Here is a 12,692-nt window from a genome sequence, read left to right on the forward strand (position 1 = left end):
AGTGATTTTTTTTCATCATATTTCATTTTTTTTTTTTTTTTTAATCCTTTTTTTTTTTTTTTTTTTTTTTTTTTTCCAGAAATATGCAATACAAGTCAATTTAAAAGTTTGCTCTTTCAGCATTTCTACTGTCAGTTTTAAAATCTAGTATTTCCTCAGTTATGCTGAGCTACATGTCACTTTTTTTATTCATGTCACCATGTTCATAAAAAACAGTAATATACATTTATACGAAGCATATAAAATCAAATACAACTGACTTGAAATAACTTTCAGCTGTTACTTGTATGAACGCTCATTACCTCATACTATAATTTTACTGAAAAACACTGCTGCCCGTATTCATCTGAGGCAAAATAATAAATTTATGTACTCTGTGCCATTTTTTTCCGAAACAGTTGTCATAATGGGTATTGATTCTGTTTCTGTAAGTGTCTCTTTGCTTAAAGAGAATAAATAAATATTTAAAAATGAGAAACTTGTCGTTGTTAAACTTTTGTTTTGGTGTATACCGCGGCTGTCCACCAGAGGGCAGCACAGGCTGTATTTAATTGTTTACAGCGGAACTTGCGTACTTTTGATGATACCTTTAAATACCGTAGGAAATTAGAGTGATTGGGGCTTTATTTGATCAAATGCTCAGTAAATGTACCGAGAACATTCAGGTACTTTTTGATAGGTTCCAAACAGTATATTATAAATCCTTTTTATATATCAATCATATGTAATCTGTAAAAATAAACAAAGGCTTTCGCATTAAAAAAAAATCTATATAATATTTTTGAAGTTACTGCCATACTTTATATGTATTTTTAAAGAAATTTAGTGAGTAGCAGAAAAGGGTTTTTTTATGAAGCTTAAAAATCCGAGCTGATGTGAGCACGTGAAGGCATCGCCGGGCTCACCAACAGGCATGTAACACATTTTGCATTCAGTGCTTTTCCCCCGTAAATTAATCCACTTTATTGCGACAAAACCGCTAAACATCTCAGTTTAGCGGTTAAACTGAGATGTTATTCGAGAAGATATACTTCGATGTTTAAGGTGTTTTTCTTTAACTGAAAACCACTAAAGAGCAGACTTTAAAACTTCCGAATCCTTGTTTGGCCAAACTCCGTTCAAAAAGAATGAGCTTCTACACTTCATTTGAAAATTCTGAAATTGAGTTTTAGTTAAAGAGTAAATCGTTGGTTAGTTGTATTAATGTGAGTATAGTCTTTAATTCGGCATTGACAAAATCTATGGATATGCTAGTTTGGGATCCATTTGAGTTGATATATGTAATTTAGGAAAAACGTACAGGCTTATCTTAAATTGATGTAATGTTTTCAATGCATCGTTGCTTCATTGTTGGCATAACTAAATATGAGTTTAACGGTATATCCAAAACAGTGTCGTTACAATTTTTGTTCTAATTGTGGACATAAGGATACTTATTTGCAGGTTTACTTAATTTGGGCCACTCTGCTTCTGATTTGGCTGTTTTTGTTTTTATCAACATTCCCTTTATTTTTAAGGAGGATGGCTAATCTATGGAGGTCCTATCAGGCCTTGATGACCAAATACCCCTGGTCAGTCCAGATAGTCACAGCTGGTAAGTAATACTCACCTCTGCTTTCATTAGAATCATGTAAATACTGTAAGCACTGTATAAAAGGAGTAATGGAATTTTATGTACATAGAAACTTGTTGGGGTTTTTTTGTTGTTGTTGTTTTTGTTTTGTTTTTTTTTTTTTTGTTTGTTTGAAATGAGGTTAAAAATGTTGGACTGCAGGTCAGTTTTTCTCCAAGCCTTTGCTCCAGTGTACAGTTCACCTCAGTTTTAGAATCAACAAGGAAAACCTTTTGCCCTTTGTTCAAGCAACATTAATGAATCAATAGTTTTTGCGAAAGTATGGAAGACCAAAAGTGCCCCAGTCAATTGCTAATTTGTTAAATATAAAAAAGTTTCCATATCATATTAGATACATATATACATAATTTCCTTAATACATATTATAATTTAAATTAATAAAAATAAACATTTTAATTCAGTGTGTTTTGTAAATTCTATGATATATTGAATCCCATAGTCGTCATAAAATTATTTAAAATTGGTGTTATTGATTGGTTAACCTGCCCAGCAACTAAATTTTCTGTTGGATCCAACTCGTTTTGATGGAAATAAATTAAAGTCAGCAACATTAATTAAATAAAATAAAGAATAACAAAAAAAATAGCTAATGTCTAATTATTACTGCTTTTTATATAAAATATTAAAACATGTTTTAAAATATTAAAAATATTATTTTAACATTTTAAATTATTTCAAATACTTGTATTTATTGCATCAATTTCAAGTTTTATATTTGACCTTTTTTGTAACGATTGAACTAAATTGCAAAGTAATTCACGTCTATCGCCACTAGATGGCAGCAGATGCTTGTCAGGTTGCATCCATCAGGAGAACATCAGGCTTTTCTTGCAAAAAGTGAAAAAAATGCTGCCTTAATTCAAATTAAAGAGTCGTTGTCTTCAAGACAATTTCATTCAGAAATTCAGTATGTATGTGGTTGTGGTTGTAAATAAATAAAATCGGGCTGGTGCAGGACATAAAATACAATATTTTCTGTAAAGGTTTGTTAAATGAAAAAATATTTGCATGTTAATGGGGCCCTGGAAGGTGACATATATGCTACACATTTTGTCACCTCAAAGTTTTTTTATGTAGCTTAAAACTTTAATAAATGTTTTAAGCTATTTACATAAATTTACATTTATGTAAATTTACATTTATGTAAATACTATTTACATAAATGTAAATAGTATTTTATTAGATGTAACAAATTCAATAATAATGATTAAAAAAACATTATCTATCCCAAAGGTAAAATAAAAGTATCTTAAAATAACTGTTTACTGGTTATAGTGTGGGCAGGAAGGATCTCCAGTAGCAGTCAGCCTTGCAACTAATTTGTAGTAGCCTCTGACTGAAGACCTTTGCTGTAGCACTCCTGACAGAGACAACGTTTCACATTAACATGTCCTGGATGACATAATCAGTTGTTGGCTAGCTCTGCTAATCCACCTCACTTGCTCTTGCCACTGCCCTTTAGATCTTTGTATTCTTGGTGCATATTTTGGGAGTGGAAGGAAAATGATTTGTTGTTTTTAAATTAAAATCCTCAAAACTATAGTGTGCATTTTTAATGAACAAAAAACAAAATACATCAGATTTTGCAGTAAAATATATTTAAAACAAGCTGATGGAGTCTGAATATATTTCCAAAGCAGCTGATATGTACAATAAAAGTAAAAATGAAAAACTAGCTATGGTTTCACAGTTTAACATAAAAGAATAAATAATTTTTTGTGTTTTGTTTTTTGAAAGTGTGAGTTGAGCGTTGACATTTGACCACATTTAAACCGTTTTATTAGCTCCTCTATGAGGAAACCTGCTAAAGTAAAGGTTACCTTTTTTCAGCTGCTATTAGATTCATCTCTAGTGCATCGACTGCAGCAGCTGCCCTCATGCTGCCGTCTTTAGGCTTTTACTACTGCTATAAATACATTTTCAATTCAACGGCAGAACATATAATTTTTCAAATATATATTTATTAAATATAAAACAGATTTAAAGTGAAGCTGGATTTATTACCTTTTCTTGTCTCTAGCCATGTTTATTCGACTACATTGTTCACTACTGGTTGTGCAACCCAAAAAATAAAAATATCTTTTTTTTAGCAACTTTATTTTTAAATAAATAAATTTGATACCTACTTAATTCAGATATTTAGTTTACTTTAATTCAATTTGATCTACTTTATTTCATGCAAGCAGCATCTCTTAGAATGTATTGGTGTTCAAAATCTTTAAAGTAAGTTCATCTTTAACTGCAGCAACAATAAAACAATTTGAAAAATCTACTCTTTAAATTAAGAGTATTTATTCAGTTGTGAAACAAAATCCCACTGTAAGAAATTATTATTTTAAATTTGTGTAAAATAAATAGAAATCCAAGATTTTATTTAATATTTTGTATTTTTATCTTGATAGAGTTGCATACAAATATAAGATGATGCAAAAACCAATTTCTCTTAAAAACAGGAAAGATAAGAAAACATCCAATTCAAGTATCAATAGAATATTCATATCTGTATTTATGCCTTGATAAATTTTACACCTTTATTTAATTTTGATGTTTATTTTATTTCATTGGCTCTAGGTTGTAAACAAATGAAGGACATTTGTTCTTAATAATGAGTCAAACTGGATAAATCACGTCCCAATTTTAAACGATAAGCATATTTTTGCTACATTACAGCTTCAGTCATATTATTCTATGCAGCGTTCTCTAGCTTATTTTTTCTGTAACTTTGTGATTAAATATGAATTCAGACAGGGTTTTCTCTGTAATGTTCCAGCAGCATGGTGGAAAATTGAGCAAACATCTGGAATAAATTTGTTCCAGGAAGTAGAGCTGTCACGTGATAACAGGAAGGTCAGGGGTTGTTTGCTTCTCTGATCCAGGTGTGAAGGTTTCCTCTAGCCTTCATTAACCCCTGATATGTCCTGTAGGTTTGATAAATAAAACACTGATTGCCTGAAAAACCTGTATTTACTGAATGTCAACATGAGAAAATCTAAATTAGTGTAAAATAATTATCAGTTTCAGCCATGCTGTTGAGGAGAAAACACCATAAGCTTTATTTAACCATTTGTACAGTAGTTTAGGTGACTGATTGCCTAAATCTCTTTGAATTCATTTTGGTTTTGAAGTGCAATTTAAAAAATCACAACTTTTCTTAATCTCAGCAATCAGCCTTTTTGTACAATTTGGAGGTGTGCATGCCAAAGCATGTTGCAATAAGCAAATAATCACATGTAAAAAAGGTCTTAAAAAGTCTTAAATTTGACTTGATAACCTGGAGTACCAAACATGTCCTATTATTACTTTGTTGGACATCTTTGTTAATATTCAGGCAGCCGAGACAACATTTAAAACACACTTTTTAAATGCCAGAACATTAAGAATCAGACAGATTTGGAAATGCATTCTTCCTGCGATAGCTCCCTGCCATTTTAGAGCTAAATACTGAGCATCACCGCCTGCATTCTGCCATAATTCAACAAAATAAATGAGCTGCATTCATCCTGCTCCTATTTAACAAAAGCTTCGTACTGAAAACGTCTCTGCAGCTACGAAACGAATCTGCAGGGATCACATTCATATAACACCATGCAGCGTGTCCTGACAGCTTTTTTGTCCTTCAGGGTCTCTAGTGGGTGTGGGTGATGTCATCTCCCAACAGCTGATTGAGAGGAGAGGATTAGCTCATCACAATGTGGGACGAACAGCCCGGATGATGAGTATAGGATTCTTCTTTGTGGTAAAAGTGGTTCTTATTTATCTATTGTGTCATTTATGATCGTTTGATGGGACTCTTTTATTAACGTTTACATTCAACAAAAGTAATTTCTTCTCTGTCAGACTCTAATAGTTCATCCAGTAGAGCCTGGTGACAGCTGTACGGTTTACCTTTAAAAGCTTCACATTTGATTCTTACGTCTTTGTGACGAAAGCTTTTATTTGTGCTGCAGTAATCGTCTTAAATCCAGAATTTATCGAACTCTTGATCTAAAAATATATGCAGAAAATGCTGAGATTTAAATGTGATGAGGTTTAGAGATATTTTTCAGTTTATATTTTTCCTCTGTTGGGTCTAAAATTACACTCCATAATTCTAGGGTTTAAAACAAATTCATAATTTGCTGCAGTAACATCAAAGATTTTTTTTTTAAATTCAAGCCTTTCGATTAAGATCTGTGCAAATCAGTGGAAATATTTATGGAAAAGTAAACAACTTATTGTAATTGTTCATCTTTTAGATCAGTAGAGAATTTTTTAGCCTCTTGTTTTCAGAATTGTTTAAATTTAATCGTACTGTAGAGTTTTCTAGCATGCGCAGTTTGTCAATCAAATTTCAGTTCAGACTTTGACTAGGTCTCTTCAAAACCTCCATTTTGTTTTTGAGCAACAAACTGAGGACAAAACATTGTAAGACAAGTTCTATTTAAGTGATTGTTTTGTTAAATATGTCTGGCAGTAATAAAATATATATATTTATCTTTCATGAAATGTAGCAGTTGGTTGATATTTAATAATTTTTTAGCCAGGTTGGTGTTTTTCCTCTTTTTTAAAAATTCTGTCTTTTTTCCAAACTGAAGTTTACTTTTACTCTTTTTTTTTGTCTGTTTTTAGAATTAATTCAAAGAAACTACTAAGTTGGTAAAAGCTTTTTTCACAGAACTGACTATATATTTGTTTTACAGGAATTGCAAGAAATGCCACAAAATGTGTTAGAATTTTCCAAATAAATCTGTGAAATAATTTTACTGCCATATAAAAGATTAATTTTTGTTCAGGTTTTTTTTGTACATCTGCATTCAAGTTTGAGGATAATTTGTTTCCTTTCCACATTAAAGGGTCCGGTAATCGGCAGCTGGTACAAAGTTTTGGACAGGATCGTGGTTGGAGCCTCTAAATCTGATGCCATGAAGAAAATGCTTGTTGACCAGGTGAGAGAAAACAGCGATTAGCGTTGACTGTAAATTATGTACAGCCTATTAAGTTTATTCTGTCTGTAATTACTGTTATAGTCAAAAGTCACTTCAGTACCCAAGATTTCTTTCAGTGGAGGGAAAATATCCGTTAACTTGCTAATGTGCAATTAGCAGAGCTAATGTTTTTCTTGGCATTTTTGCTTAACTTGGCTTATAAACTTTTTTAGATAAATTCTAATGTGTCAATTTACTTGGCTGTTTTGTAAATGTTTAGTTGAGTAAGGTTTGACATCTATATTGAAGTTTTAGGTGTAAAATTTCTTCCATATAGTTTGCTGTTTACATTCATGCTCTTATTTTGAAGTGGATGTACTGTTTACGCAGCAGTTCCATTTCCTCTCCTGATGTTTTTTCCTTTTTTTCAATAACTTTATTTCAAATAAGGAACATAAAATAATAAAATAATACATTAACAGTAGATATAAACAGAAATAAAATAGAACATGTAAATTATGCCAGAGCTAATGTTTGTGATTAGTGCTTTAGCGTTAGCGTTATCTTTAGCGTTAGCAGAAGCACCACTGATTCCTTCTGATTCCGTTCTTCTTTGTTTGTTTGTTTTTTTATCTGTTTGGGTTCTCAGCTGTGTTTTGCTCCGTGCTTCCTGGGAACTTTCCTCTGTATTTCCGGAGCCCTGAACGGACTAACAGTGGAGGAGAACATTACCAAACTTAAGAGGGTGAGCAAATGCAGATCTGAACTATTAAGTAAATTTAAGCTCAAGAAGAATACTTGAATACTGTTAGCCTGATCTTATAGAGATAAAGCACATAAAGGTACTAGCAGCCAAATAAGCTAAACATTAGTCGCCCACCTCATTCAGAAAAGGATGAACACATTATTGGTTTTAATTAAGTCCCACAGCAGAAAATGAGTGGATTAATCTACTTTCTAAAGCACTCCACACCAAACAAATGCAAGAGGCCTTCAGGCAGGACGCTAGAGACGAATTTACTTGTTTTAATCACCAATATGTGGAGTGATTTTGGATTTTCTGTGATACTGTGGCAGCAGGGAAATACGGCAGTCCCATTGGTCATATCATAATGTACTTATGGCAAGGCATGTGTGTATTTCTTTAATATACTTGCAATCAAATGTAATTTTGTTCCCTTGAAGTTAATAATTAACTGCATAAAATATGTTAGAAAGAAACTAAGCCAGAGTTACATAATGTGAAGTTTTAATCCTGTGTCTTTACAGCAGAGGTGTTTTATGTATCTGCTTGTCTTTGTTTTTTTTTTTTTGGGGGGGCGGGTTTGCACAAGGGCCAAATATTTGAACTTTTTTTTGTTCTGTTTTCATAAAAAGAAAAAAACCTTTCAGTTTGTAAAACTTTTTGTTCAACATATGACCAGTGAGATGTTTTTATCGTAACCACTCAGTGATGCACATTACAAAAGTGACCCTTAGGGATTAAAATTATTCTGCAGGTTGACACAAACTGTCCAAAAAGCTGTTACAAATATTGACACAAAAGGAGGAAGTTTGATTTTTTTTCCTTGGAGAAACAGTTGAAAACCTCCAACACCTTCATTAATGTTGGAAACTATTTCCTGGGAGGGAGGAAGAGGCACGAAGAGGAGGAGGGATTGTCGAACCAGCCAGGGTGACTCATAGCTCCGTATATAAGTGTGCGTGTGTGTGTGTGTGTGTGTGTGTGTGTGTGTGTGTGTGTGTGTGTGTGTGTGCGTGCGTGTGTTTGTATGCCAGGTCAGAGCAAACCGTCGTGTTGTGCCAGCTGCTCAAACGTCCATCAGCGCTTTGCTTACCCAGTGTGCCGCTGATCACCATCAATTATTTACCAAAGGAGAGGCTTGGACCTGAGAGGCCAACCTGGTAAATGTCAGAAAGGACACAAAATAAATGACAAATGAGCTCATTACAACGACGCCTGGCGACGCGGGAGCGTGAGAGGAAAACTGATGCAGCGGGCGACTAAACCGCTGTTCACAAAACCAAATCTGTCTGGACACTTTTTATGTTTTTGAGCCAATTATTGAATGCATATTGAACATCAAGATTTTATTATGCTTCCTCGAACAGCTCAGGATATTCATATGGCTTTACAAAACATTCTTATGAAGTTTTTTTGCACAAAATGAGATTTATCTTCCTATTCTGAGCAGTTTTAGGGCGTTTTGTCACTTTAAATCCAAATAAGCTGCTGCTGGCCACGCCCACTAACTCAGCATTTTACCTTGCACATGAAAATAGCTGCAATTACACAACTGTACATCTTTGAAAAATATAAGTGGAGCCTCCTGCACAACCAACAAGCCAACAACAAAACATTTATCTTCTCCAGCAGCCATTGTACAGCGATTACAGTGGTAAAACCCTGCTAGAGCTCTTCTTGGGTTGCTATGTAACGGGCTGGGCTTGGCTGGGGTTGCTAGGTAACGGCGCAGTGCCCGAAGATTGACTCCAGGCAACACAAAACATTAATTTAGTCTCAAAAAAACTGCTTTGTCTTTTTTTAAGCACTTCAGCTGTTTTTAGAAGCAGTTGAATTCCAAATGAAAGAATAAAAAAACCCTGTTATTTATTGACACTTTTTATTTTGAAGACACAAATTTTTGGTGTGATTTTTGTTTCTCTTATCTTTTATCTAGCATCAGTACTTAATAATGTTGTTTTGAGACCATTTTCACGTAATATATTGACACAAAAAATGCAACTTCATTCACTTAAAGATGAATAAATTTTAACTTTTTAAAGAACAGTTAACCCTGCAACGGAAAGTTATAGCAAACATCCAAAATAAAAGACAACAAACCAAATTTAAAATGGGAATAAAAACCACACAACTGAAACCATTAAGAAAAAAAGATTTTGATGCATCTTTAATCAAAATTCCCATTTAAAATTAACTGTCAGAATGGAAATTCATTTCACTTATGTGATTTGATTAATTGGTTAATGCTCTAAAAACAGCAGGAGTTAGCTGAGGACACACTGCCATCAGCTTCAGCATCCCAACCTCAGAAAACAAACCGTTCTGCCCATCAATCATCTTTTCCAAACAATTTGAAGTCCATCAATCTACAATGGGACAAATCGGTCACAAATGGAAAACAGTTGAGACAGCTGCCAGTCTTCCCAGGAGTTCATGTTCAACAAATTCACCCAGCGTCTGACCCTGCAATGCTCCAGAAGCGTCATCTCCGACTCTACAGACACAGTTAGAATAGGAATATCTTTTATTTTCTCAAAGTGGGATAATTCAGGTGAAGAAAAAATATAAATGGAGGAGGAAGGATGTGCTAGAACGCTCCTCTGTGCGCCTAGGATGCATCAGTCCGTCACTAGCTGTTCATTCACAAGAAGATGGAATTGAAATCATGGAAATAAATTCAATTAATGGGAACAATTTTGAACTTTATCCAAACTTTATCCAAAACATGTCAGTTTTATAAAACTGACATGTTTTGGATAAACTGAAACATTTTGAACTGAAAGTAAAACCTTGGTGGTTTAAAACAATTCAGTCTTGAGTCCTCTACTTTGTGCTAATAATTTTCCGTTAGCTCCCCCTAGAGGTTAGGAGTAAAACATCAAGTTCCATTTGAAAAATAATTTCAATGGAAAATAATTTCAATTGAAAACATATTTTAATTTTGTGTAACAAAAATAATTTTTTACACACAAAAAATTATGTAAAAAATACACAAACTGTGTAAAAACATTTAAAAAATTACACAAAAAATTGTGTAAAAGATTTTCACACATTTTTGTACAAAAAATGTTTTTTACACAACTTTTGTGTAAAACAATTTTTAAGCAAAATTCTAATTTATTTTTCATTTGAATATTTGTTCAAATATTCAAATATTTCACGAAATTACATCTTTAAAAAAGGGTCATAACAGAACAAAGTTTCATGACGTCGTCATTTTAAAGTTTTAATACGTTTTTCTGTTGAACTCCTTCAGAATATAAATTGAGTTTTTGTTTGGTACACAAACACAGACTGATCTGAATGCAACAAGCTCCTTTAAAGTGGGTCGAAAATGTCTCCTTTTGTTCTGTTTCTGAAGATTGTGACGTGTTTTAACCTCAGGTGGTGAAGTAGCTTGTTTGTCCATAATTAGAAAAGTGTTTCAGCCTGAAAAAAAGAAAAAAAACAGACCAGGAACATTGGCTTGTTGTTTTCATACGCCGAGACACATTCAGGTGACCTTTAGGTAGAATGACATGAAACTTTACTTCTGTAATGTTTTGTCTGCGCTACCAAATGGTCTTGTTTAGTATTTACTGTGGGGTCAAAAGGTCACAGTCAGGTCGAGGCAGTAATAACCACATTTGTACATATTTTACCTAAGATTTGTGGTTTTGATCATAGTCCAGGTTCTGGATTAACCTCTCTCTGATTAATGACCCAAATATTTCAGTTACTAACATCCTGATCAGGTGAATCATCCCTGCTGTTGCAGTTCAGTATGATTAAACCCCAAAATTAATTATATTTCAAGCAAGAGTCGATCATTACTGCGTATTTAATGCAATACACATTATAAAGTGTGTTTTCTTTAATATCATCTGTTTTGGTTACTTTATTTCTTTTTCTTCTTCCTGTACTTTTGTTTATTCTGATCGTTTAAAAACCACCAGAGATCATCTAATCGTATATCTTTCCTCCCATTCGTCCTTTCTTCATCCCTCCATCCTCATTTTTCCATTCTCTGGGTTTTCTGGTTCTTCATTCCGGTCCTCATCTTTGTATACATTTCTTCCAGATCTATTGAATATCTGTACTTAAACTCCAATTTGGCGAAATTATATGATTTAGAAATAAAAAATGTTTCGTCTCGATCCGACAGACCCGGCTCGCTCTTTATTTCTGTTGCTTTAAATGTTTCTTCCGTCTTCAATCCCTCACTCTTCTGCAGGTGGAATACTAATTTATGTGAAGGGGCAGGAATTCAAATTAAAACAGAAAAAACTTATTATTTTTTTATTAAAACTAATTATTTGAGCATGAGTTTTAATAACTGTTTCACTGAGTCCTTCAGCCCAGCCGAACATTTTCTTCCAGTTTGTTTCTTTTCTCCGGCCTTCATGACGAGGATGTGAGCAACTTGTTCCTCGGCGGCTGAGAGAACTTCATGTTTCTTGAATGAATTTAATCATTGTCTGCACCGATTGTTGGGCTGTGACGCTGAATGTGAAATTAAATATTCATACTGAAACAGAACCTTAACTCAAGGAACATCCAGAGATGCAAACGGTTTCTGTCCGAGCATCAACTATTTCTACAGACCTCCAACAGGAAATGGGAGCAAAGTTTTTATGCAGATTCTGTTTGTGAAGCTGAAGATTTTATCTGGTTTGGTTCTAAATGTTAAGAGATAAAATCTTTAATGTTTGTTTTGATTTTTACCTCTTAATTCTTTTTTTATTTATTCATTTTATGACATTAACTCATACAATACATTGCATACACATGAAATAGTTATAATGATTAGACAAAAAAAACATTCAGGTCACATCAGTGTCACAAAAAGAGTAAAGAAAATATGATCTCTACATTTATTTAGTTCATTTTGAGCCATTTTTAGACTCAGTTTCAGAGACAAATACAACCCTGTATATAAAAAATATTTTATTTCTTCTTAAGCAATCCCTCTATGCTTAAATTCATTCCAGATGTAATCCTTTTTTTTCATAAATTTCTTGAAGTATCTGAATTTTATGTCTTTGCTTTTGTATGTCAATATCTTTATGCACATGTGTTTGTGTAGTTTAGTGGACTTTTTTTTTTTATTTTGAAGTGCAGTGCATTACTTGTTTTTCTCTGTACAATAATATGTTTTTTATTTTCTCACAGGACTACACAGATGCCCTGATCTCTAATTACTATGTAAGTTTCTGATGTTGAATTAACTGGTTTTGGTTTTTCTGTCATGGTTGTGAGATTATTTTTTCACACCCAAACATAGGACTTTGATTTAGACACTAACGAAGCTGTAGAGTTGTAAACGTTAGAAAAAAAACAACTGCAGTTGCACCGTTCAACCTGAGGAGGGCAGCACTAAGATGGTTTTAGGCCAAGCATTGCACAATTAAAGCTGCAGTTTGTGACTTTT

At 33.2% G+C, this 12,692-nt stretch overlaps 1 protein-coding gene across 3 annotated transcripts; it reads left to right on the forward strand.

Annotated features, from left to right (window-relative positions):
* The first annotated feature begins 851 nt into the window (after positions 1 to 851).
* On the forward strand, positions 852 to 12,636 carry LOC106941616 (protein Mpv17-like). 3 transcript variants are annotated; one of them, XM_015024687.1, is made up of 6 exons: positions 852 to 911; positions 1,518 to 1,594; positions 5,254 to 5,369; positions 6,466 to 6,558; positions 7,187 to 7,282; positions 12,434 to 12,635. In XM_015024687.1, the coding sequence occupies exons 2-6, from the start codon at positions 1,522 to 1,524 to the stop codon at positions 12,476 to 12,478; spliced, it is 423 nt and encodes a 140-aa protein (XP_014880173.1). In that variant the 5' UTR covers positions 852 to 911; positions 1,518 to 1,521; the 3' UTR covers positions 12,479 to 12,635. The 3 variants fall into 3 exon arrangements, with proteins under 3 accessions (XP_014880173.1, XP_014880174.1, XP_014880171.1); XM_015024688.1 differs by lacking the exon at positions 852 to 911 and adding an exon at positions 932 to 1,044 and having other exon boundaries at positions 12,434 to 12,636; XM_015024685.1 differs by lacking the exon at positions 852 to 911 and adding an exon at positions 1,085 to 1,205 and having other exon boundaries at positions 12,434 to 12,636.
* The last annotated feature ends 56 nt before the right edge of the window (positions 12,637 to 12,692 follow it).

Source organism: Poecilia latipinna, unplaced genomic scaffold (genome assembly GCF_001443285.1).
Source record: "Poecilia latipinna isolate Pla-1442-1.1 unplaced genomic scaffold, P_latipinna-1.0 Scaffold3765, whole genome shotgun sequence".
In the NCBI taxonomy this organism is placed as follows: Eukaryota; Metazoa; Chordata; class Actinopteri; order Cyprinodontiformes; family Poeciliidae; genus Poecilia; species Poecilia latipinna.

What these genes read in the sequence shown, in the direction of transcription:
- LOC106941616 (XM_015024685.1), top strand. An exon ending in AGAAAATGCTTGTTGACCAG is followed by an intron (nt 6,559 to 7,186) that starts GTGAGAGAAAAC and finishes TTGGGTTCTCAG; the next exon opens with CTGTGTTTTGCTCCGTGCTT. An exon ending in ACATTACCAAACTTAAGAGG is followed by an intron (nt 7,283 to 12,433) that starts GTGAGCAAATGC and finishes ATTTTCTCACAG; the next exon opens with GACTACACAGATGCCCTGAT.